The 25265-nt window shown below is 53.0% G+C and overlaps 1 protein-coding gene across 2 annotated transcripts in view; it reads left to right on the forward strand.

Annotated features, from left to right (window-relative positions):
- The window catches only part of ATP6V0D1 (ATPase H+ transporting V0 subunit d1), a 101708-nt gene extending 79024 nt beyond the window's left edge, over positions 1-22684 (forward strand). For both annotated transcript variants that reach the window (XM_077830978.1, XM_077830979.1), the window contains 6 exons: positions 8643-8821; positions 11113-11192; positions 16976-17053; positions 18264-18440; positions 19753-19830; positions 20428-22684. In XM_077830978.1, the coding sequence (XP_077687104.1) occupies positions 8643-8821; positions 11113-11192; positions 16976-17053; positions 18264-18440; positions 19753-19830; positions 20428-20589 (754 nt within the window). In that variant the 3' untranslated portion in view covers positions 20590-22684. The remainder of the gene's footprint in view (positions 1-8642; positions 8822-11112; positions 11193-16975; positions 17054-18263; positions 18441-19752; positions 19831-20427) is intronic.
- Positions 22685-25265: the final 2581 nt, after the last annotated feature.

Raw genomic sequence — 25265 nt, forward strand, 5'->3', positions numbered from 1 at the left:
AGTAATTAAATTTAACATTCTTGTTTGGGGGGAGACGACCACCAAAGAAGCCCACTACAGTAGCATTTAACTTCAAAAGGGGGAACTACGCAAAAATGAGAATAAAAGGAACAGTCACAAGAGTGAAATACCTACAAGCTGCATGGAAACTTTTAAGCCTCTATTATATGTTTTTTAAATTAAATGTATATCCCAAATAAAAATATGCCATCATGACTAAATGACTGAGTAAAAGGTGGTTAGAGGCAAAAAGGCATCCTTTTAAAAACTGGGCATCAAATCCTATTGAGGAAAACAGGAGCATAAACTCTGGTAAATCAAGTGCAAAAGTACAATTAGGCAGGCCAAAAAAGAATTTGAAGAGCAACTAGCAAAAGACACAAAGTAACAGCAAAAAAAAGTTGAGTACATGGGAAGCAGGCAGTCTGCCAAAAAATCATTGGGGCCACTGGATGATCAAGGTGCTAAAGGAGCCCTCAAAGACAAGACCATTGCAAAGAAGCTAAATTAATTCTCTGCTTCTGTCTTCGCTGCGGAGGAAGTGAGGGAGATGCCCACACCTGAGCCGTTTTTTCTAGGTGAGGTACTGTCCCAGATTGAGGTGTCAGTAGAGGTGGTCTTGGTACAAATTGATAAATTTAACAGTAATAAGTCACCAGGACTGCCAGATGGTATTCACCCAAGAGTTCTGAAGGAACTCGGATATGACATCGCAGAACCACTAACTGTGGTATGTAACCTGTTACTTAAATCAGCCTCTCTACCAGTTGACTGTCAGATAGTAAACACGATACCAATTTTTTAGAAAGCCTCCAGAGGTGATCCTGGCAATTACAGGCCAGTAAGCCTAACTTCAGTACCAGGCAAATTGGTTGAAACAGTAGTAAAGAACAGAATTCTCAATCGTGTAGATGAACACAATATATTGGAGAAGAGTCAACATGGCTTTTGTAGATGGAAATCATGCCTCGCTAATCTATTAGAGTTCTTTGAGGGGGTCAACAAACATGTGGACAAGGGTGATCCAGTGGATATAGTATACTCGGACTTTCAGAAAGCCTTTGACAAGGTCTCTCACCAAAAGCTCTTAAGCAAAGTAAGCAGTCGTGATAAGAGGGAAGGTCCTCTCATGGATCAGAAACTGGTTAAAAGATAAGAAGAAAGGAGTAGGAATAAATGGTCAGTTCTCAGAATGGAGAGAGGTAAAGAGCGGGGTCCCCGAAGGACCTGTACTGGGAGCAGTACTGTTCAACATCTTCATAAATGATCTGGAAAAAGGGGTAAACATTGAAGTGGCAACGTTTGCAGATGGTAGAAAACTACTCAAGATAGGTAAGTCCAAAGCAGACTGCGAAGAGTTAGAGGGATCTGACAAAACTAGGTGACTGGGCAAGGAAATGACAGATGAAATTCAGTGTTGGTAAATGCAAAGTTACACATATTGGAAAACAATCCCAACTACACATACAAAATGATGGGATCTAAATTAGCTGTTACAACTCAAGAAAGATCCTGGAGTTATTGTGGATAGTTCTCTAAAAACATCTACTCAGTGTGCAGCGGCAGCCAAAAAGAAGCTATCCATGTTGGGAACCATTAGGAAAGGGATAGATAATGAGACAGAAAATGTCATAATGTCTCTGTATAAATCCATGGTACATCCACACCTTGAATTCTAGGTGTAGTTCTGGTCATCCCATATCAAAAAAGGTATACTAGAACTGGGAAAAGTACAGAGAAGGATGACAAAAATGATTAAGGGTATGGAACAGCTTCCATATGACGCGAGATTAAAAAAGACAGGGACTTGTCAGCTTGGAAAAGAGATGACCAAGGGGGGATATGATAGAAGTCGATAAATCATGAATGTTGTGGAGAAAGTGAATAAGGAAGAAAGTGAATAAGGAAGTGTTGTTTACCCCTTGTAATAAAAGAACCAGGGGTCAGCCAATGAAATTCACAGGCAGCAGGTTTAAAACATACATAAGGAAGAGGTACTTCACATGGTGCACAGACAACCTGGGGAACTCATTGCTAGGGAATGTTGTCAAGGCCAAAAGTATAATGGGTTTCAAAAAAGAATTAGATAAGTTCAGGCTATTAGCCAGGATGGTCAAGGATGCAAACCCATGCTCTGGGTGTACTAAAGCCTTTGACTGCCAGATCCTGGGACTAGATGACAGGATGGATCACTAGATAAATTGCCCTGTTCTGTTCATTCTCCTTGAAGCATGTGGCATTGGCCACTGTCAGAAGACGGGATACTGGGCTAGCGGGACCATTGGTCTGACCCAGTGTGGCTGTTCTTATACATTGATTCTTGCCCTCAGGCATACATCTGCTCCTTGCAGATTTCTTAGTTTGCAAAATCTGCTATAGACCTAGAAGGGGGTTAAGTTAGGTCCTAGTCCTACCTAGTCATCCCCATCAAATTCGTCATCCCTGGTAAGTCTGCAACAGGTCCTCTGGACTTTATTCTTGCTCTCCTTCCCAACTTTGCCGCTTTTCTAAAGTTATGGGGCAAAGAAGGCTGGAGAACGAATAGCTGGCTTCAAAGTCTGGCTGGGAGCGTCAGACCATGTGACACTCCTAAATTCCTTAGGGTTTCATGTTCAGTTTCCTCCCAGTGCATGCCAAACCATTTAGAAAAGGGTAAAAAAACCTCATCTAGTTCAAAAATTTCCCAGGATGGGCGTTAGGGTTGGTCGACTGTATCAGTAACTGAAGGGTGAAAACCCATCTCAATGCATTACTGAAATGTACCCACTGTGTGATTGTGCAGCTCTCCAATGGCCATGGCAACAAAGGATAAAAGGCCCAGCAGTGGGAAATCTGAAGGGCGGAGGCAGAGGTCTGTGGTTTTTATGGCTGTAGGAGCAAGGTTCTGCTCATCTTAGTTTTTGGGCAAAAGCCGCTGTATATGTGTGATGACCAAGCTGAGGGAACTCTGACATGCAGTGACATGCATGCTTCAGTTCATGCCAGGACTCCGGGTTTACTGTATGTAACCATTAGCATGTCTAGGGTGCTGCACCTTTTCAACCGCATGTCACTGCAGCAGCATTGAAACCCGTAAGTACAAATGTCAGTTAGAACCTATGGCTTCCACCGAGCACCTGTGTTAAGGGATTCATGTTAACACCAGCCACAGTGATAAAGGTCCTGCCGTCCTGCAAGAGAAACAGTGCCATGGCGCCATGAGCCTGAATTGTTTGAATTATTCAGTGTGTAACATCTCATCATTGACCTTTCGCTTGTGGGCTGAATTTAATTGGTATCTTTTGTATAATTCAAGGTGACTCAGGGACTTGTCCTACATTACTATACAAAAACATTAGCAGGCTCTGGGTGGTTTGCTATCGGATATGCTGTCCTCTTGCATCATAGCTTCCTCTCTCCACACACACACAACTCTGGGGGCTGGAGAGGGTGGGAGGGGAGTGTTTGCTGGGCTGAACAAGAGACTCTCTTTCAAGAACAAGGGTCTCCCTCATGTCAAGTGCAGGATCTGGAAAGAGCTCTTCCAGTTGTGAATCTCCATGGTTTCTGCTGTTTTGGCCCTTTTCTTGTTCTGCTAACGTTGGTGGCTGAGAATTTCCATCTTAGACATCTGACCTGTTCTCAAGGACTGCCAAGAAAATATTTCTGAGTTCAGAGACTAATTACAGGTCTGTGGATGCAGATGATCTACAGCTGGCATCTTATGTGCTGCAAGATACAGGGGTGTATTCCTCTGGATGTGCCAGTGACTCTATATCCAGAACTTTGTGCCTCTGGCCAAGCTCCTAGTCTGTTGACAACTGCTTTCACAGCTGCAGGCAGATTCCTGTTCTGTGCCACTGGAAACCTCATTATGCCCTCGGCGAGGGTTTGATCCTGACTTCAGAAAGGGAAGCGATTTAAGTGAAGAGTTTGTCAGGTCCTGATTCCTGTTCTTCAGTCCCCCCCCACAGCCTTATCCCCTGTACAGATTTACCATTGCCAAATACGCTACAGGGTGACATCAGAGTTTAGCTGTTGTCTAATGTAATCTCTCCCGTTTCTTGCTGCTTGCCTGTTCTTATTTAGGTCTCCCTAAACCTCTTTTGCTAGCTCTCAATACAGCTTCCTTGGTGTTTACACTAGTCTTTACGCTCCCTAATTAACTCCTGGTGCCTGTTACCATTTCTCTGGGGGCGATTTTCTATCTTAACAGATGTCACCACCTCCCCCTCTTCTACTGTGGCTTTCCTGGTTCACGTCACAGTTCTTGGGGAATCCCTCAACCCAGTGGCCCACTTCCCAGCACAAGTGGGAAGATTGGGTGTCTTCCCTCCAAGCCCCTGTATTATCCTTGCTGGTTGAGAACCTTGATGTTCCTGAACTGTTGTTCCTCTTAAGAGGTGCAGCATAACCTGACTTGTTAAAGGGAGTGCTGGAAGAAGCAGTCCCATATGACTAACATGCTGCTCCCATTGTTCTTCACATAATAAAACAGGGGAAGTGATTATCCTCCGGTGGCACCTTTCTAGGCGTGGAGGTGTGAGCACTGATTAGCTCTGTGAAGCCGCTGCGGAATTCTGTAACCTCGGACAATCTGGTTATACCTGTGCCTGGCTCTCACCAGACTAGTGGCATTGCCTGCTGGAAAGCCTCTCGTTCCAAAGAGGTGATTTGAGCATGACCTAAGAATGACACGTATGCAGGTGCTGAAGCACTCAAGGCCCCGAGGAAGTTGTGGGGAGGGAGGTGAGGTGCATAAACAGGCACACCACGTTCGATGGGCATTTGGGGGATCACTGCTACTCTGTAATAAATCAAACCAACCAAACCCCGTAGGGCTGGTAGAAGAGACCGTAGCAGAGGCGAAGGAGGTACTGCTGGTTCGCTGCCCGTGCTGTATCTGGCATACAAGAAGGCCGCTGCACCGGAAAGCAGGTGCATCCAGGCATGGCTGGGGGGGGCTTTTCTGACTGCATCCCAAACACTCGGTCAGTGTGTTCTGGCTTAATTCTCTTGTTTAGTCAGAACTTCGATGGTCACCTGGAACAGGAAACATGAAGATCTCAGCCTCCGGTTTGTTTTATCTGGAACGAGCGAGAGAGAGCTGGCATAAACACAGCCCGGGCTTGCTAGAGAGTGGAACTGCAGCTCATATTTAGCCAACGCTATTGCTAAGGCGTGTACTCGAGCTGCTGCTGGACGGTTGGCCTTTTCCGCACCGTTACGTTAGGTCCTCTACAGCACGTGTCTTCTCATATCTGGGTTTATGTGGTCCTCCGGGAGAGCTGCAGACAAACAAAAGGCCAGTTCCTTTTCCTGTTGCACCGGTTTCGCCCTAGGGGATTGATATCCGCACTAATATTCTAGCCGTGAATGGGAACTGTTGGATGTTGAGCATTGCCTTGTTTGCGTGAGCCGGCTTCTTATCTCCTGGGCTTGCCCTGTGTCCTGTTGTATTGGGCGTAGATTATAAGCACTTCAGCCTGGAACCTTTCTCCTCTCTCTCTCGGTGACGTGTCATGCACACCTATGGCTCTGTGCACATATCCTGGGACCTGTGTATGCACACTGTGCACATACGAAGCTGGTCCCAGGTGAAGTCAGCCTGGGGACCAGTAGTAATAGGCAGACTTGTGAGTCTGAGGCCCTCGATTTGGTGTACAACGTCGTGTGATGAATTTCTGTCGTCGGAGGGTGGTGCAGGAAACTGGAGCAGGTGACAGGACGCTCAAAATCGAGAGTGGGAAAGTAGTGTAGGTGTGTGCTTTCACACTTATGCTCCTCCCCCAGCAGAGCCTGTGTGTGCGTGTGAAAGATGGCCCATCAGCCCAGCTCTGCATTGCCCGGTGCTTGTCGGTGTCGAACACAACCTCCGTTTGTTTCTAGCAAAGCTGGATCAGAGAGCGTGGTTCTGGAGCCGTTTCTGTGTTCACAAGTAGCTGTAGAAGTGTTACCTTACCGTTCCCATGTCTGTGGATGGCTTGGGTCTAACTCCTTGCAGGCTGCCCTTGTCATGATGACAGCAGGACTTGAGGTGAGCTAGGGCAGGTCAAGAGCCGTTCAGCACGTAATTGGTAGGTGCTTGTGCTGGCAACATCAGAGCGCTCTATCTTCCTTTCCCCTGCCTGTTCCTAGTTGCAGGTTAAGCTCAGGAGGCTTCTGGCTGAATGGATCTCATGCCTTGCGAGGTTCAGCGTGCGTTGCCTTGCTGTGCGTAGGTGATGCCCTAATGCAGCCTTTGCAGAGTAGGGGCGTTACAGATGGGCACGTGACGACCTGTCAGGGCTTTTCCTGAAAATCATGGCGTGCAATCTTGGCTTAAGTTGCATTTGTTTGTAAACAGACAGTATAGCCTGGAAACTGCTGCCGTCGAGCCCCTGCATGGCGCTGGTCCTAGCAGTGCATGCTTCAGCCAGGGCTTGGTCTGTGTGTTTCACTGAGATGTGGCTTGTGGCCTCTCGTCCAGTGCTAATCACGCTCCTGGGTTACAGCTCTGTCTGCTGCTCTTCTGTTACAAACAAGTTGGGGGGAGGGGGCTTCCCTTCAGGTGGCCTTGACCATGTTCTAATCTCCACAGTGGGGGGGGGCTCTGGTCTAGGGTGCTGTGGAGGCAGGGGAGGGGTTGCCTTTGAGCTGGGAGACTGTTAATAAAGCCATGCAGTTGTGCCAACGTGCAGTCTTGGTAAAGTGAACCAAATCTTAACGTCCTTTGTCAAAGTCCTTTGTCATAAGGGGAAGGCAGAGGCAGAAGCACGCGGGGAAGTGGAGGGCAATTGGAGGGGTAGTTACCCACCCCACGTGGTATGGTGCTTGATCTTGCTTTCTGCTTATTCCCTGAGACACGGCAGCCCCCAGCTTCAGCAGGCCTTGAAAAACTCACCCAGCCTCTCCTAGCCAGGCTGAACTAAGTGCTCGAGCAGAGCCAGGCCATGTCCTTCCTGCTTGGTTCCTCACACCCCATCTCTGCCCTCCCCTCAAGTCCCTTCCCCTCAATAATTTACTCTCCGGCCATCCGGAGAACGCCCTGGACCCCTGCTCCCTGCCAGGCTGGGCCTCCATTGCCATTCTCCACTTACCTCCGGACGCGCTCAGCGTGCCTCCTACACCCACTCTCAGGAGTCCAGTACAGCCCCACTCCCCTCTGCCTTTTGCCCTCTCTGCTTCCCCAAAACAGCTCTCGCCAAGGGCTCTGATGGCCTCTTTCCGGTCAAAAACTTGTACTCCTCCTCCTAGACCTACCAGCTTCCTTGGAGACTCTCCACCATGCCCATCCCAGTCTTGTGATCCCTCGGCCTTTGGCTCCATCCTGTCCCTGTTCTCCTCCGACCTCACAGATTGCTCCTTCAGGACCTCATCATCCTCCGTGCTCGCTGAGGTCCATCAGGGCACCATGCTTGGCACCCTCCTCGTCTCCCTTACTCTCCCTGGGTGTCTCTGAGCAAGGTTTGCTGATAGACTCCTGCTGTCTCTCAATCGGCCTCTACTTTGCACGTGTCTCCCTCAAACTGAAATTTCAGCCTGTCTTCCTGACCTCCTTGTGTATTTCCAGCTCTCAGCTGAAATGCAACATGGCCACAGCTGAGCTGCAGCTCTTCCCCAAAGCCCTTCCCCCTCCCTGCCTCTGTCATGCTGGGCAGCACCAAGCCACATTCTGGCCTTTTCCCGCCCTCTAGCCCAGCATCCAAGCAGTGTCTAAATCTCACGTCTCCTTCTGTATAGGCAGTCAAAGCATCTCTCGAAGCCCTGACCTTGCTTCCTGATTGCTGCAGCTTCCGCCCCTCCAGGCTGTCTTGTCTTTCAAGCTAAAATCTGTGTGTACAGTGCCTAGCGCAAGGCAGCCCCTGTTGGGGTATGGCCTCTGGCCTCTGCTGCAGTGTAAATGATTCGTGGGTTGAGGACCGAAAAGCCCTTTTGGATCATGCAGTCTGAGCTTCTGTAATAATGCAGCCACAGACCCGCACCCAGTGATTTCTCCATCAAACCCACAAATTCCAGTGGAGCTAGAGCAGGTCTTCTGGAAACCTCCAGTCTGGAGCTAAAGGCTGCAAGGTGATGGTGATTAATAACCTGCAGTTTTCCTCTTACTGGGTTTTTAATAAGGCTGCCCAGCGTATGTGCTCACAAGGTACTGCGGCCAGACTTGGCATAGGGCTGCAGGAACGCTGCAGTCTCCCCACTGCGTCTGTACAGTGCTTTCCCAGATGCAGCAGCTGAGCTCAGCCAGAGGGATGAAGACCTGTCATCCTCATCCCCATCAGTTCCCCTGGCTCCTGCTGGCCTTGCTGAGGCAATGCTTTGTACAGCCACAAACGGAGGAGTCTTCACTGGGGCATGTGACATGAGGGGGTCCCAGTGGCTTGGGAGAGGGAGAGGAGTGGCAGGAAGAGATGTGTGGTTGGCAGGGGTCTAGCTGGAGTGGTTTAAAGTTGGGCGTAAGCTTGGTTCCTCTCCCCCAGGCTGGTAGACCTGTGAGTGTTGGAAAGGAGGCTCCTCTGCTCCCTGGAGGAGCTGGGTGCACCTGGCAACTTGCTAGAGAGCCTTCAGGTGGACTGAAGAGCCAGCAGTGACTGTGATGTATCTTCAGTGGGCCAACACATGCACCCACCCTACTGCCCTCATGTCCGTATCAGTAACACGTTCCCCTCTCCTGTTCCTCCTAGTTACAGCTACATGATCGATAATGTCATCCTGCTGATCACCGGAACGCTGCACCAGCGCTCCATCGCGGAGCTGGTGCCCAAGTGCCATCCTCTAGGAAGCTTTGAGCAAATGGAAGCTGTGAACATTGCTCAGACCCCTGCGGAGCTCTACAACGCAATCTTGGTGGACACGCCCCTGGGTGAGCAGCGTTTATTCAAAGTGCCTTTCAGCTGGGCTTGGACCCGGTCTGCCCATTCATGCACGAGGATGGGCACAAACCCGTGTTTCTGAATCTGGGACTACAAACTGTTCTAACCACCCAGACAGGCCTGGCGGGTTTTTCTGCCTTGTATGTGTTACTTGAACTATCTTGTGCAGCTACAACTCAATGATCATATAGCGACCTCCTTAGTTCCCCATCAGCTGCTGTACAAACGGTCTTATGCAGAAACCTGAAGGTAGAAGGTTGAGGCGTGTTAAGAAATGTAACCTTCTTTTAACACTAGTTGTCTTGACTGACACAGGTAATGCAGGACAGTTTAGTAAATAATCTGAAATCCCTCTGAGGGAGTGAGGTAATTTTACTTAATTTAGCAAGTTTGTAGCATAGATTTACTATTCCCACTGGAACACTGAGCAGTTTGGTTGGTATGCTGGGCAGTTTTCTATGGGCATCTTTCCCGATAGCTATCACTTCCATTGCTCTCTGCCTTTACTTGTACCGACAGAGGCAGTAAATACAAGCAGTCGCTCCATAAATCATGAGTGCTGTAAACTAGGAGTTCAGGTTGGCAAACTGACTTACCTTATAACGACCTGTAGAATGTGGACTCTAGCAGAAGCGTTACTGTTATGCATCACGGCTTGGCTGGAAGAATGGTCAGCAGAGCCTTCTCTCGCCAGCAGTGAGACGTAACTGTAGAGGGGAAAAGTAACTCCAAGTGGGAGATGCCACTAACTTTGTTAAATGTTGGTAATTGCTGTGGTCTGCAGAGCCAGACTTGTCTATGTCCCACTGTGAAACAAGTACTTGAAACTCGTCCCAATGGTACCTTATCCCAGCAAGAGAGAGACAAGACCTAAGGCCAGCAGTGGAGCAGTCTGGGAGGAGATGAGCGAACGCTTCCACTGTGCACTGTGGCTGTCTGGGCACACAGGCCTCCTGGGCTAGTGTTGGCAAACAGAGTTAATGGAACATAATCGACGGGGTGATCCATGAGCAGTTCTTCTAGCTGCTCCAGAAAGGATCCAGTTCCCCAACAGACTGAGTCCTGATGATGCAGTTGGTAGCCGCCTAGATTTTCTTAGCTGGGAAAGAAAGTGCTTCCCACAAACACGGCCTGGGACAATGAGGCAGAGAAATAGTCGATGGGAAAACGACTCATTAGACAAGGAGCCAAGAAATTGAACAAAAACTGAACCAATAGCGACACCTCTTGCTCTCATGTATTGAGTGTTCAGATAGGGAAGGGTCACCTGCAGCAAAGCCAAAGCATTTATATGCATTCCCTGAGCATGGAACACAGCATGGGAAACCAGAAAGGGAGCCCTAGCATAAAAGGGGCAGCAAGATGGAAGCAGAATGAAAACCAGGACCCTTAACGCAAATAGCGACCTCAAGTGTAACGGAAGGTACTGCAAAGCGTCGTATGTGGGATGTCCAATTCCCAAGGCTGAAATGCATTGTTTAAAAAAGTCTGACCAGCTGTGCAGTGTATCCATCTCTCGGCTCTGTGTCCAGGGTTTATACTGAATGAAAATGACCATCTCTTGCTGAGAAATAAGGCGGTGTAGAACATTCTTGTAGGCCAGAGTCTTTAATCCAACTCTTTACCTTCCTAAAAACTTAACATCCATTGCCCCCATGAATGTCCCATCACCATTACAGGCATATGGATTTCCCTCTTGCCCCACTTGATTGCATATGCCTTCTTTTTGTCTACTTCAGCATTTGTTCACCACCATGTCTGATGCTGGCCCAGTCCTGGGGAATAGTGTAGTGCTGCCTAACAAACAAGCCGCTAACTGGTACTGCAGTCTGACTTGCGCCCGAGTCTGGGACCTAATAGCCTTGCAGCTCAAGGCACCCTAGGAAATTAGATTTCTAAATGGCACTATTGTCACCACCATAAAACTGCTGGTTAAGACCCTGCCCCATCCTGCAGAGCTCTGTGGGACGCCTGGTGGTTCACTGGCTATGCGGTACCAGAACTCTCGGGGACTAGAAAAGTCACGGCCAGTCTTTTTCAGGAGAGTGTGGCTCCCATCTAGGCACCAGAATACAGGCCTGATTACTCCCAGCTCAGCCCCCAATACGAGCGCTTCTGAACATCCAGCCGTAAGGGTCATGCTGGGTGCTGTGCCTTTGGAAACCTGGTCTCCTACATGCCAAGGTCTTACACTCCACTCCCTCTCTGAGGAGCACAGTGTACAACTCAAGCAGCAGGAGCACCCTGCAATGTTGCTCATGGCTTTCTGTGTCTGTTTCAGCTGCCTTCTTCCAGGATTGCATATCCGAGCAGGACCTTGATGAAATGAACATCGAAATCATCCGAAACACGCTGTATAAGGTAAATGTGGCCCTCTCGGGGAGGGAAGGAGCTAATGAAACAGCTTCCTGGAGTAAAACACATCAGTAACTCGTGCTGTGAGGGGGTGGGGCATTGCTGTCTGCCTGGTGGTTTCCCGCCACACAGGGGGAGCGCTCATGGAGCACTGTCCTGGCTGGCTATTTCCAAAGACAGCTTTTCCAGGCTGGGTAAGGAGGCAGTTGTTAGTGTGTTCACTGTATATTGTAAAGCCGGCTAGAAGAATCTCCCCCAGGGAGCAATAATCCGGTTAAAAAGTGACCGAGAACAGGGTCTGTGTCCAGGGTGGAATGAAGCAGTGTTCCGGGCTGGGGGGTCTGGAGGCTGGTTCACACAATGCTATTATATCCAGCTTGCTAGTTCCAATCTCTGCTGCCGTGTCAGCCGGCTGGCAGCGAGGGTGTCCTTTAAAGTATCCTTTGACCTTGCCCCTCTCTGAATAACCTTGCATGAGTTGTGCAGGCTCTGGCAGAGGGCTGCTCCTTGGCTGACAGAGGTGGCCACAGAATCTATGTGAAGTGGAGGCTTGACCTTGCCAACGTGGAGAGACTGCTCCCTCGGGCCTGGTTCCGAGATCATGGACCAGTAACGTGCTTTCTTAAAAAGTGAAGGTTTACTTGGGAAAGGCTTCAGAGCCCCAGCCAAGCTGTTGGAACAATGGATACCCCAGCAACGCAGCAGCTTAGAGGAATGAGGAGATGGCATGTGACTTTGAACCCAGAATCCCCCTCCTTGGAGGGCAAAGAGGTCTTTACTCTGAATAAGCTTCCCTCGTGGAGGGCTGGAATAGGCATGGGGGCTGCAGGTGTGGATTGAAGGGCACCGGCAGAGCTGTGTGTGGAGAGCCCAGAGAGGGAATGGCTGTGGGTCCGCATTGAGGGGCACCGGCAGAGCTGTGTGTGGAGAGCCCAGAGAGGGAATGGCTGTGGGTCCGCATTGAGGGGCACCGGCAGAGCTGTGTGGGGGAGCCCAGAGAGGGAATGGCTGTGGGTCCGCATTGAGGGGCACCGGCAGAGCTGTGTGGGGGAGCCCAGAGAGGGAATGGCTGTGGGTCCGCATTGAGGGGCACCGGCAGAGCTGTGTGTGGGGAGCCCAGAGAGGGAATGGCTGTGGGTCCGCATTGAGGGGCACCGGCAGAGCTGTGTGTGGGGAGCCCAGAGGGAATGGCTGTGGGGGCTGTGGGTCCGCATTGAGGGGCACCGGCAGAGCTGTGTGGGGGCGCCCAGAGGGAATGGCTGTGGGGGCTGTGGGTCCGCATTGTGGGGCACCGGCAGAGCTGTGTGTGGGGAGCCCAGAGGGAATGGCTGTGGGGGCTGTGGGTCTGCATTGAGGGGCACCGGCAGAGCTGTGTGTGGGGAGCCCAGAAAGGGAATGGCTGTGGGTCTGCATTGAGGGGCACCGGCAGAGCTGTGTGGGGGAGCCCAGAGAGGGAATGGCTGTGGGTCCGCATTGAGGGGCACCGGCAGAGCTGTGTGGGGGCGCCCAGAGGGAATGGCTGTGGGGGCTGTGGGTCTGCATTGAGGGGCACCGGCAGAGCTGTGTGTGGGGAGCCCAGAGAGGGAATGGCTGTGGGTCCGCATTGAGGGGCACCGGCAGAGCTGTGTGGGGGGAGCCCAGAGAGGGAATGGCTGTGGGTCCGCATTGAGGGGCACCGGCAGAGCTGTGTGGGGGCGCCCAGAGGGAATGGCTGTGGGTCTGCATTGAGGGGCACCGGCAGAGCTGTGTGTGGGGAGCCTGGCAGAGAGGGAATGGCTGTGGGTCTGCATTGAGGGGCACCGGCAGAGCTGTGTGGGGGAGCCCAGAAAGGGAATGGCTGTGGGTCTGCATTGAGGGGCACCGGCAGAGCTGTGTGTGGGGAGCCCAGAGAGGGAATGGCTGTGGGTCCGCATTGAGGGGCACCGGCAGAGCTGTGTGGGGGAGCCCAGAGGGGAATGGCTGTGGGGGCTGTGGGTCTGCATTGAGGGGCACCGGCAGAGCTGTGTGTGGGGAGCCCAGAGGGAATGGCTGTGGGGGCTGTGGGTCTGCATTGAGGGGCACCGGCAGAGCTGTGTGTGGGGAGCCCAGAGGGAATGGCTGTGGGGGCTGTGGGTCTGCATTGAGGGGCACCGGCAGAGCTGTGTGGGGGAGCCCAGAGAGGGAATGGCTGTGGGTCCGCATTGAGGGGCACCGGCAGAGCTGTGTGGGGGAGCCCAGAGAGGGGAATGGCTGTGGGGGCTGTGGGTCTGCATTGAGGGGCACCGGCAAAGCTGTGTGGGGGAGCCCAGAGAGGGAAAGCTGTGTGCGTGGTGGATCAGGATTGAGGGGCACCAGCAGAGCTGTGTGTGGGGAGCTAACTGCAGCTCCTACTCGTATGGTCTGGTTCTAGCCAGCACTATCAGGAACGTCTCATTAATATGAAAACCAAGTCCTGTGTTTGTAACAGTGATTGCTGCCATGAGGCTGTCACTCCATCTTGAGTGTCTGGGTAAAGGGCAGGATACAGATTATATCTGTCTTCCTTGTTTTCACTACAGCTGGGGTGTGACCTCTGCTTCTGATGGATGGTAGTGAAGGCCAGTTTCAGCATGGAGGCTAGTTAGGGGAAAACCTGCTAAACTGAGCAAATGTGGACACGTGTGTATATGCCTGATGTGAGCAAACAGCTTAGGGCAGTATATTTGTGTAAAAACACACACATCTCTGCATGTACCCTGGTCCTTCTCCGTGCTCTTTTCTGAACCCCTCTGATTCTGCAGAAAAAGACCTAGGGGTTACAGTGGACAAGAAGCTGGATATGAGTCAGCAGTGTGCCCTTGTTGCCAAGAAGGCTAATGGCATATTGGGCTGTATTAATAGGAGCATTGCCAGCAGATCGAGGGAAGTGATTATTCCCCTCTATTCGGCGCTGGTGAGGTCACCTCTGGAGTATTGCATCCAGTTTGGGGCCTCCCACTATAGAAAGGATGTGGACAAATTGGAAGAGTCCAGCAGAGGGCAACGAAAATGATTAGGGGGCTGGGGCACATGACTTACGAGGAGAGGCTGAGGGAACTGGAGTTATTTAGTCTGCAGAAGAGAAGAATGGGGGGGGTGGGATCTGATAGCATCCTTCAATTACCTGAAGGGGGGTTCCAAAGAGGATGGATGTAGACTGTTCTCAGTGGTAGCAGATGACAGAACGAGGAGTAATGGTCTCAAGTTGCAGTGGGGGAGGTCCAGGTTGGATATCAGGAAACACTATTTCACTAGGAGGGTGGTAAAGCCCTGGAATGGTTACCTAGGGTGGTGATGAAATCTCCTTCCTTAGAGGTTTTTAAGGCCCGGCTTGACAAAGCCCTGCTTGGGATGATTTAGTTGGGATTGGTCCTGCTTTGAGCAGGGGGTTGGACTAGATGACCTCCTGAGGTCCCGTCCAACCCTGATAGTCTATTCTAAGATGCTTTTGAAAATTTTACCCTCCTGTTAATTCTATTCTGTTCTATCACGGGGCGAGAGGCAAAGTATGGTCACGGATCAAAAACTGCTGAGGAGACCGAAAGCAATGAGTAAGACTGAATGGCTTCACCACCCTCCTAGTGAAATAGTGTTTCCTAATATCCAACCTAGACCTCCCCCACTGCAACTTGAGACCATGACTCCTTGTTCTGTCGTCTTCTACCACTGAGAACAGCCGAGCTCCATCCTTTTTGGAATCCCCCTAGTTCCCTCAGCCCATGAACTGCTTAAACATGGGCACCCTTGCCACCCTTCGGTTCTCTGAAACAGTGGCTGTTTTAATAGATGTTTATCGTGCCACCAGGTTTCCCTAATGCCTGGGATGTCAAGGACCTCAGTCAACTGTCAAACGTTCTACGTCTCCTTATTTTGCTTTTAAACTCCTTGCATTTGTATAGAAATTTTTCTAGCTTTTGTTTTTGACTAATCGTACCCAGCTCCTGTAGGGTGATTTTTTTTGTATTTTATTTTATTTTAAGATGAGGCGTTTGATTTGTATTTAATTCCTTTATAGGACACTCTGAGGATTTTACAGACATTGCCCGTGTTCTTCCCTCTTGTGGCTGCCCTAATATTGGAGGGAACACTCCTCAGCACAGGGACCGTCTCTTGCTGTATGTGCACGCAGGATGGAGCCCCTTGAGACCCTTGGGAGGGGGCTGGCTGCTTGCTCTGGGCCCCTGAGCGGGCAAGGGCTGGGGGTTGCCCAGTAGCTCTACCGCACTGGCTAGGAGAAAGCTCTAAAATGCCGCAAGTTTGTCCGGCTCGTGTAACTCAGTAGCAGGAAGGATTTTCCTCAACTTTTCTCCCCAGGTGTGCTTCCAGGCTGAGGCCAAACATGGAGCAGGGAGCGAGCGCGCTCAGGGAGCTGGTCAGGGAGCTCTGCGTGAGATCTGGGGCTGCCATGGGAGTCCTGGCCTGAGTGTGGTGAAAGGCAGATCTGAAGGCAATGAGTGTTGGGCAGATGCCGTCACCCTGGGGCCCAAGCGAGAGCACCCCATTCTGGGGCATGTCGCATTCTTGACTTCTCGGTCAAAAGCCCTTGTGGAAATGAGGGACACATTTGCCCAGAGCAGCAGCTGTGCAGGGCAGCACTCCCCATGGCCTCCCACTGGTGTACCTTTCTCGTGCCCTCCCTGCTGAGGTTTCCTGGCACGTTCCAGTTGTGAATGTGCAGCGAGGTGACTCCCTGTGAGACAGCATCTTCCTAGGAAAAGTTTTACTTTAACAGCACTTCTCTGGTCTCTCACTGGAGTCTGAAGCGACAGCCTGGTATCCCAGCATGTGTCTAACCCCAGTGGCACTTTAATCTCTCCAGCTGGCATTCCACAAGGACACACCATCTTTCCCCCACCCCCCTCCATGGCTCCCTTGGGGAGAGGGGTGCGGGGAGCTTGTTTTGATACAAAGGGTGGGGTGAAGGTGTCTTGCATTTTCTCTTAGCAGCCCAAACATAGATGGCACTGCACAGAACCAATGAGCCTACAGTCTGCGCATAGATCAGGCCAGAGTGATTCTCAGCTACAACAATGAGGTTGCGGTTCCTTTGGTTTTCCTGTGGCCATGAGGCCCTCAGTGGGGACTTCTTAGTAGTGACCCTGTGTAGTACAGCGGAGCTGAATAAGACAGTCCAGGAGTTTACATCACTGGTCCTGCAGGTGGTTGGTGTTGCAGTCCTAGGGCAGGTGTAGCTTTACATCTCTTGTATCTTATCAGACAGCCTGGCCCGTGGGAGGCACAGGACCTTCAGCAGGAAGTGCCTTCTGACCTGGAAGTGCTACGCTATGAACTATGACGTGTGTTAGCACAAATTCGGGCAGCCTATTACTGGCTAGCTGGGGAGACCAGCGTGAGTCACCCCACACGAGGAACTCCAACATACCCTGTGTCATTGCCTGTTTGTTTGGTTCATAGACTGGAAGACAAGAAGGGAGCAATTAGAGGAGCCATAGATGTATTCACAGCTGTCAGGGCTCCCCTTGGATTTGAACTCAGAACCTCTGGCAATGCAAGTGGGGCCCATGCTGTCAGGCTGCCGAGCCACTTCTGAAATCAAACTGCAGCCTTTCTCCTCTTTAGCCTCCCTCCACGTCCATGGAAGCGTGGTCATTGGAGTGGGTGGAACTTAATGGGGACGTACCAGATGAGTAGTAGTGAGACGTGTGCCAGGATGCAGAGGTCCTACTGGGCTCATGTCTTGAGGCCATTTGACACGTTCAGAAGTGCTTGGGGATCATGTGGGCTGTAGATAAGTGTCACTCATCCTTTCGTCTGCTTGGCTTTCTGCTCAGGCATACCTGGAATCCTTCTACAAGTTCTGCAAGATCCTGGGAGGCACAACTGCAGACGCCATGTGTCCAATCCTGGAGGTAGGCTGCAGACGGGACACCCTTGCACGTTCTGCACAGTATAATGTAACCGTAATCGCACTGTGCGCTGCTCAGCCAGAGCAGATCAGAGCTGCCCATTGACTGCAGATAAGTTGGTTTCTAAAACTCCTTTGCACCTCCGTGCATGTGGCTAGCTTGCTTGGTTGGGGAGCCAGGAGAAGCTGTTGCCCGCACTGGGAAGCAGGTGATGTCATCACAGCAGGCCCCACAAACACCTTCCCACTTTGCCCTCAGCCAGAAATGTGAAAGACTTGGGAGATGGCGCGTTTTGGCTCGGAGAGGAGCCCACATACGATGCCGGGGACAGAGTAAGTTATGAAGCAGCTGGAAGGGCAAGGGCTGGTATGTGGCTTTCCCCATTCCTGGCAGCCAAGCCCATGAGTATTCCTTCCATGGGTCTCTGCTCAAGTGGCCCAGCGCATACCTGTCCTTGGGTGCACTCTGCCCCTCAGCCAAAGGGACTGGTGGGCACCTCCTGTGGCCAGAGCTTTCACGCACCTTGTCTCCGTTGCGAACTCCTAGCACTGGAGTGCAACGCTGGGCATCTTGCAAGGCTGTCTCCACCAGTTCAGCCTTGTACCCTATGATTATTGCACACCAGTGCCGAGGAGCCAGAAGATGCATGAATCTGACCAGTGATTCTGCAGACAGGCTGCACAAATCTGTGCCTGGCTTTAGAAAATCAACCCTGGGGCAGTGACTGCATGCGGCACACGAGCACCCGAGGGCAGTAGGTGGGACAAGCAGTTCATTTGCTAGCACAGAGACCAAACCGATTAGTCGAGACGTGTTCCCCAGGTTTTCAGACCATCCGTCAGTTACTGAGTGCTCATCGGCCCGGCTTCGAAGCCATGTTGCCCAGTAGGAACGGTGACTCTCCTCTGCACCTGGCATTCTGCCCCACAAACGGCAGCTGCATGGGGGCTTTGGCCACGTGTGCCCGGCTTGTGCCATAGGCTGTGGTAGCCTGGCCCTGCTGAAGGTGGCAGAGGTGTGGCTGGTTTGTGCCCTCTCCAGTGCTCTCGCGTGCCCTAACGAAGCCGGATTTCTCTTTATCACTGTCCTGGCCTTGCTCCATTCGTCAGCCTGCAGCTTGAGCGCTGGATTTGCCAACTGGCAGCTGAAGGTTTGCGCTTTACCCAAGGGGGACGGGCACAGCACTGCCTAATGCGACTTGTCTTTCTCTCAGTTTGAAGCTGACAGGAGAGCCTTCATCATCACCATTAACTCGTTTGGCACGGAGCTCTCCAAAGAGGACCGAGCTAAGCTGTTCCCTCACTGCGGAAAGCTCTATCCTGAGGGGCTGGCCCAGCTAGCCAGAGCAGATGACTACGAGCAAGTCAAAACAGTAGCGGACTACTACCCTGTAAGTACCCTCGGGGGGTCACAGGAGCTGATGTGGACCAGGTTGGACTGCTCCCTGCAGATTGATCAGCGAGTTTGTGCCACAACAGCCACGGAGGAGGATGGGGGCGGGATACCCCTGGTGCGTTTCAGGGTTTGTCTGGCAGGGGCTCTTGTCACAGCAACGCTTCCTTTGGCTGAGAGAGGCCTGGACCGGGCTCCCTCCGGCGTCACTCGGTGCCGTGCTGGTTGCAGGGTGGGATACAAGGTGCTGTTTATTTTTTTTGCCCCTGCTGAAGAGCCTGGGTCATCTGCTGCATGGGGGCATTCAGGCCGAGTTCTGAGTCCCCATGTCTCCATCCGTGCCAAGAGGCGCTGCAAGGCTGTTCTCCCAGACCTGGCTGGGGTCACGGAGCAGTGGAGGTGGTGACTGAAGGGACCCCCTGCCGTACAATTGGACCCTAGCGTTAGAATGCTGTAGGGCGAGGACCTGGAAACCTGCCAGGGACCTGCTCAGATGGCATGAAACTTGTTGAGAGCCGGGGATGGAGAGACCCGTCTCCCCTAGAGTGATGCACCGTGGCAGGGATCTGTGCCCAGGGCTTGTCTCAACACACACTGCCCTGGTTTACCTGTTGCCTGGGTTAGCTTGTACCTGTAAACTCTCCAGGAGCCAGGTTTAAACCAGTGAGTGCCCACACAGAGTAGCCCTGGTTTATTCATAGACTCCAATGCCAGAAGGGACCACTGGGTTCATCTAATCTGACCTCCTGCATAACACAGGCCAGAGACCTGTCCTGAATTAATTCCTGTTGGAACCAGAGCAATGAAATCAGTTTCATATTTACACTTGTCTACACCAGGTTCCAAATCTGCTGTCATTGACACCTGTAGTTTCAGCACAAGCCTGTGTGGACACTCTCACTCCAGATTAAGTGCCCTATATCTAAGTAATGTAAGTGGGTGGTAAATCATCAGTTCTTGCTGCAGAGAATCCTGTCCTTCCTCCAGGAGCCAGCCCAATGCCCTGCTGCTGGCAGCCTGGCAGAGGGACGAGAGTCTGCTTCACTTCTGATCGTGGTTTCTTGCCGTCTGTGGTGAAGGCTGCTGTGAGAAATTGCCCGGGATGAAAGGGTTTCTGTCTGGAGCTGGCACTTCGCTCCTTTCTGCAGGGTGGGAAAGAGGCTGACAACCCCCCACCGGCCAGGAGGGCTGGCTGATGGATAAGCACTCTGCAGGGAGCCTGCTGCTCCAGCAGGACCGGGAGGGATGATGCTGATGCTGTGCTGGGTTCTTGCTTTGATGCATTCCTTGGCCCCTTCCTCTTGCCATAGGAATACAAACTGCTGTTTGAAGGAGCCGGCAGCAACCCTGGAGACAAAACCCTGGAGGACCGTTTCTTCGAGCATGAGGTGAGGGAAGGACCCTCTGTGGTGAGCCTTAGGAGCTGCTGCTCAGTGGAAGTCTCCAGTGCGTCTGCAAAGGGATGTCCAGCAGCAGAGTTAGTCACATGGGTGGGCGGGGGGACTGGCTCAGATGTTCTGTGTCATGCCACCTGCCCCAGCTTTCCAGGCCTGGCTTGGCAGCTGTGGGGAGCCCTGCTTTTCTTCCCACTCCCTTACTCCCTGCCAGATGATTCACTGTAGAATCTAGGGATCACCAATGAAGCTTGCAAAGGGCTCTTGGGGCTTTCCTGGAAAGACAGTGGCAACCCAAACCTGGTGGGTATGTCCCTGTTCTCCTCCCAACACACCACCCCCTGCCCTGGCAGCAATGGCTCCTGGTGCCCAAGGATAGGCTTCTCCTACGGACTCCGCGTAGCCACTGAGCCTGCACTGCTGGTTGCAACAGGAGCTCCACTCTGGCTGGGGCCATTCACCCTCCCAGCAAATACCCAGGAGCCCCATTCTCCAGAGCTCTGGGCAGCTTTGCTGGGGGGCTGGGAATGGAGGTTTCTGAGGGGGGAGGCAGTGCTGCAGGGCACTGACCCATGCCCTTTGCTTTCGAAGGTGAAGCTGAACAAGCTGGCTTTCCTCAACCAGTTCCACTTCGGGGTTTTCTACGCCTTTGTCAAGCTAAAGGAGCAGGAGTGTCGCAACATCGTGTGGATTGCCGAGTGCATTGCGCAGCGGCACCGCACCAAGATTGACAACTACATCCCCATCTTCTAACCGCCCTCGGCCCTCCTGCTGCCGGGTGGCGCCCAGTGGAACTGCCCCCCCCCATCCCCCCCAGTACATTCTGAATGGGCGCTGTCCTAGCTCCGGGGATGGCTCCTCTCTGGCACTGATGGAAACTGGACAGTCTGTTGTTCCGGAGCGGCCATTGTTTGTGTGAGTTGTGTGTGCTGTGCGGGTCCAGTGGGCCCTGGGAGGCGATGTAGCAGGAGGGCTCCAGTCCCTGTATTATCATTGTACCTGTGTCACTGTACTGATCCGCTGTGTGTGCGTACGCTGAGCGAGCCAGTGCTGATCTCTGAGGGAACTGGCATCTCTCAGCAATTAACTCCTTGCTCTAGAGTGACTCATTAGATGTGTGTTGCCGGAGTTTAAATGTCCCCTTTACCAAGGCTAAGACTCGAGCAGTCTAGCTCCGGTAAAGTATTGTCCCCCAGAGGCTTCCTGTGAGCGTGTTTCTCTTGCCTCCCTTCGTGCGGCAGATGCTGCTGTGTAATTCCTGCATCATCTTGTGTCTGAATCCTCCGAGGGCAGAAAACCGAGCAGCCCTTGTCCGGAGAACAGAGGCAGAGGTTCCTGCTGGCTATTGCAGGGCTCTGAGCAGCACGCAGTCTGTTGGACAGTCTGTTGTTCCGGAGCGGCCATTGTTTGCGTGAGTTGTGTGTGCTGTGCGGGTCCAGTGGGCCCTGGGAGGCGTCTGAGCAGCACGCAGTGACCCCGTCCTTCCCCCCCCCGTCGCCAGGCTGCACTTTCTTCCTGTGGACCTGCTGGTGCTGAGGCAGGCCAGTCACTGAAGGGGGGACCCAGCGAGCAAATGCCTTTGCCCCTGAAAGATTCTTGCTAACCTGCCCTCAACCTGGGAACAGGTCTCGAGCGAGGCTGGCCCTGCAGTGGCTGTGGGGACAGTACGTGCCTACTGCTGAGTGCAGGTGCTAGCCAGCCTGTCCAACCCCCATGGCTACCTCAGGGTCCCCTCTGCATTGCTCACCTGGCCCCACTAGCTGCTACTCTCCTTCTGGGAGCCCCTGGCCTCTGCCCATTCCTGTGGGCTCTGAGCTGGCTGTCCTGCCAGGCTGGCTGCCTGTATCCCAGGAGCAGCCCACTGCTTCCTTTACAAACTTCAGTGACAGGCCATCTGCGAGCATGTCCAGGTGTGCAGTGAGCAGGCCCCACACCCTTCTGCTCCATGGGTAGGAGCACGTGTCCCCATAACTGCAGGCTCATTCCCAGATTCTGGGGGCAGGTGAGTGGCTGCTGGCTCGGTTTCCCCAGGCGGTAAGATGGTCATTCAAAGGGATCCAGAAGGCCACTGAAGTGACCTGTTGCTCTTTCTGGGCCAGGGGTTTATGGGAAGCTGCCAAACCCCATCCTACCCCTGCTGGGTGTCTGGCACGAACACTGGGTAACTGCCTCGGCCTGTAATCGCCCTGCGCAGGCAGGCTGGCTTGAAGAGCACACCTGCCTTCAGCGACATGGTCTTTGCAGCCCGTTAATGGAAATTGAGATGGGGCGTGGGAGACCTGAGAAGCATGGACTTTGAGCTTCTCCCACCTTCCCTGCTGCTGGCTTGGGGTCGCTGCTGCTCTGCACATGGAGGGGGAGAGGGTAACTTCTGGTGCCCTTAGCTGCCTCCCACCCACCCACCCACTTGCTCTCTGCTCAGAGCTCCCTTGGCCTGTGCTGAACTCCACCTTCCTGGCCCCAGAGCACCCTTCTTTTCAGTCTCTGCAGCCTAGGCCCTGCTCTGCTGGGACCTGGAGTCAGGTTCCACTGCGTCTCTTTCCTTGGCTTACAGCCCCTCGCAGATGAAGATTGCTGGAATTGCACTGTCCCCAAAGCAGGGTGCTCAGCAGGTGGGGGGCGGTCGTGGTTCCTGTCCAGGGCCTGGCCCAGCTGCTTAGCTGTCGAGCTCCAAGCTGGCATTAGAAGGCTGTCTACTCTCTGCTGCCGTGAAGCTTTGTGCTGCTCCTACAAGCATGTGTAGGAGACTGGTAAGAACAGCCTGGCCGCCCTGCTCCGTCACTTTCTGCGGAGTGGTTTGCTGTCCTGGCTCCCCTCCCCCTGTGACAATAAATATCTGCCTAAAGCACCCCGCTGCCTTGACTGGTTTCTCGCCTGCAGCTCCAGGAGCCCTGCCTGTCTGCAGCGGTGAGACGGGCGGCCCTGTGCTGGGATGGCCGGGGCAAGGCCAGCACTCAGAGCCTGCAGCATGTCACTGAGCCCCTGCTTTCCCCCTGGGGGCTTGAACTGGGCTTTGAGCCACGTGTCAGCTCACTGTGGGGCCATCACAGCCCCGGCAATCCTTGGGCATGGTCAGTGCTGCTAGGGTGGTGCAGGCCTGCGTGTATGGGGCCGCAGCCTCCTCCCGTGCTCGTGCTGGCTGGGCGAGCGTCTCCACAGGCCCCCAGGCCAGGCAGCTGCTTTCTCTGATGCATGGGCTGTGGCTGTAGGTGGGGGGTAGGCCAAACAGTCCTGTGGGCCCAGGGATCATGGGGGATGGGCCCAGGCTGGGGGGAGCTTGGTTGAAGCCTTCAGCTTCACCAGGGTCTGAATTTGTGTTTGGAGCCATCCGAGGGTCGGTAAGCATGGTGCAGCTGCTGCTGTTACCCCATGGCACCTGCAGGGTCGGTGCTGCCTGCACAGATCTGACGCCTGGGGCCGCAGGCAGGATTATCCCCATGTCACAGGTGAGTGACTTAGAGTCATAGATACTAAGGTCAGAAGGGACCATTATGATCATCTAGTCTGACCTCCTGCACAACGCAGGCCACGGAATCTCACCCACCCACTTTTGCGATAAACCTCTCACCTATGTCTGAGCTATTGAAGTCCTCAAATCGTGGTTTAAAGACTTCAAGGAGCAGAGAATCCTCCAGCAAGTGACCCGTGCCCCATGCTACAGAGGAAGGTGAAAACCCCCAGGGCCTCTTCCAATCTGCCCTGGAGGAAAATTCCTTCCCGACCCCAAATATGGTGATCAGCTGAACCCTGAGCATGTGGGTAAGGTTCACCAGTCAGATATCCAGGAAAGAATTCTCTGTAGTGACTCAGATCCTACCCCATCTAACAGGCCATTGGGCCTATTGACTATGTATATTTAAAGATGAGTTAATTGCCAATACCATGTTATCCCATCATACCATCTCCTCCATAAACGTATTGAGTTTAATCTTGAAGCCAGATCGGTCTTTTGCTCCCACTGCTTCCCTTAGAAGGCTATTCCAGAACTTCACTCCTCTGATGGTCTAACTCTCAAACATGTTCCTCCTAGGCCCTAGCTGTTCCCACCAGCCTGCCTATCCCCTGTCACCAACCTGTCCCACTGCAGGAATCCTGCAGCAGCTGTTGGTCAATCAGCAATGCCCATGATGTTTCCCATGTTGGTAATGGCCTAGTCCCTTGTCACGGGCTGTGGCCACACAGGGAGACTGGCACTTGGGGGTGGAGCTCCTGCAGCCTGGGCCAGCACATCAGCCACAAGCCCATCACTCCCTCCCTCACTCTACTCTGGTGTAGCACCATGTCCTGCTGATTCTGTGGGGTCCTCTGGGCTAGGGCTGCCCTCGCTGCTCCTTCCGCCACACTGCATGCGCTGGCTGCTGCTATGCTGTCACCTGGCGAGGAGCATTCACATCACTCCAGGAGAGTCAAGGAGCTGATCCTGAGGGATTGTGCCCTCCCCCCTCCTGGGGAGACTGGAGCCAAGTGGGCCCCCAGCCTTCCTCTGCCCACTGCCCTTCCCAGGCCTCAGCTGGTGCCCCAGCCCGGCACTCAGTGGAACGTTTCTCTGTGGATCCTCAAAGGGTTGAGTGTAGCCAGTGACTCCCAGCTGGGCTCCTGGCCTCACCGGGGCTCCTGCTCTTTATAGGACATGAACGCTATGAAGGAACCATACGGAACTAGACCCGAGCAGGCCAGGCCTAGGTCCGGCCGCACACTGCTGCTCTGGCTGGGTTCTGGTGTCCTCTACAACCCAGCTGGCGCTGGCCTGGCCACTGAAGTAAGCGGGACTGTCTTATTTTGAGTCTCAGCTTTACTTCCACTGTTCCCCTTTGGAGGGGGTGTGTGGGCTGGGGTGCCAGCAGTGTGGTCTTGTATCATGGGCATTGGAAGAACGGCGTGGTAACCCTTATTCTTTACTTTGTAAGACTGTGACATGGTTCGCTCACCAGTGCCTCCTGCCAGCAATCTCTGGGATGAGCTCTCTTAGGGGCATGCCCTCTCCTGGTGGTGCCTCTCCTGTGGTCATCTCTGCCTGCAGACCCACATCAGTCCGGGGCCCACGGTGTCCTCCTCATGCCTCAGCCCTCAGGCTGTGTCACTGTGTTTTCTCTCTGTGGGGGGAGGATTTTACCTCCGCAGGCGGGACTGGTGAGACAGAGTGGGATACCGCCACCAGGCCTGGGCTATGTTTTAAGAAAGGTGTGGAAAAATTGGAGAGGGTGCAAACAAAAGAGCCACGCAAATGAGTTGTGGGTGGAATGAAATGCCTCAAAGGTAGAGCCTTGAGGCCACCAGCAGGTGCAGCTCTGCAGAAGGAAGATGGATGGGCGTACAGTGCATGAGGGGCCAAGCGGCTGCTTTCATGCGAGTGGAGAACGGCAGATGAAGAACCAGTGGCTGGAAGCTGAAATGGGAAATGGCCCAAATGTTGAAGTGCGGTTCAGCTG

Source organism: Eretmochelys imbricata, chromosome 12 (genome assembly GCF_965152235.1).
Source record: "Eretmochelys imbricata isolate rEreImb1 chromosome 12, rEreImb1.hap1, whole genome shotgun sequence".
NCBI classification, from domain to species: domain Eukaryota; kingdom Metazoa; phylum Chordata; order Testudines; family Cheloniidae; genus Eretmochelys; species Eretmochelys imbricata.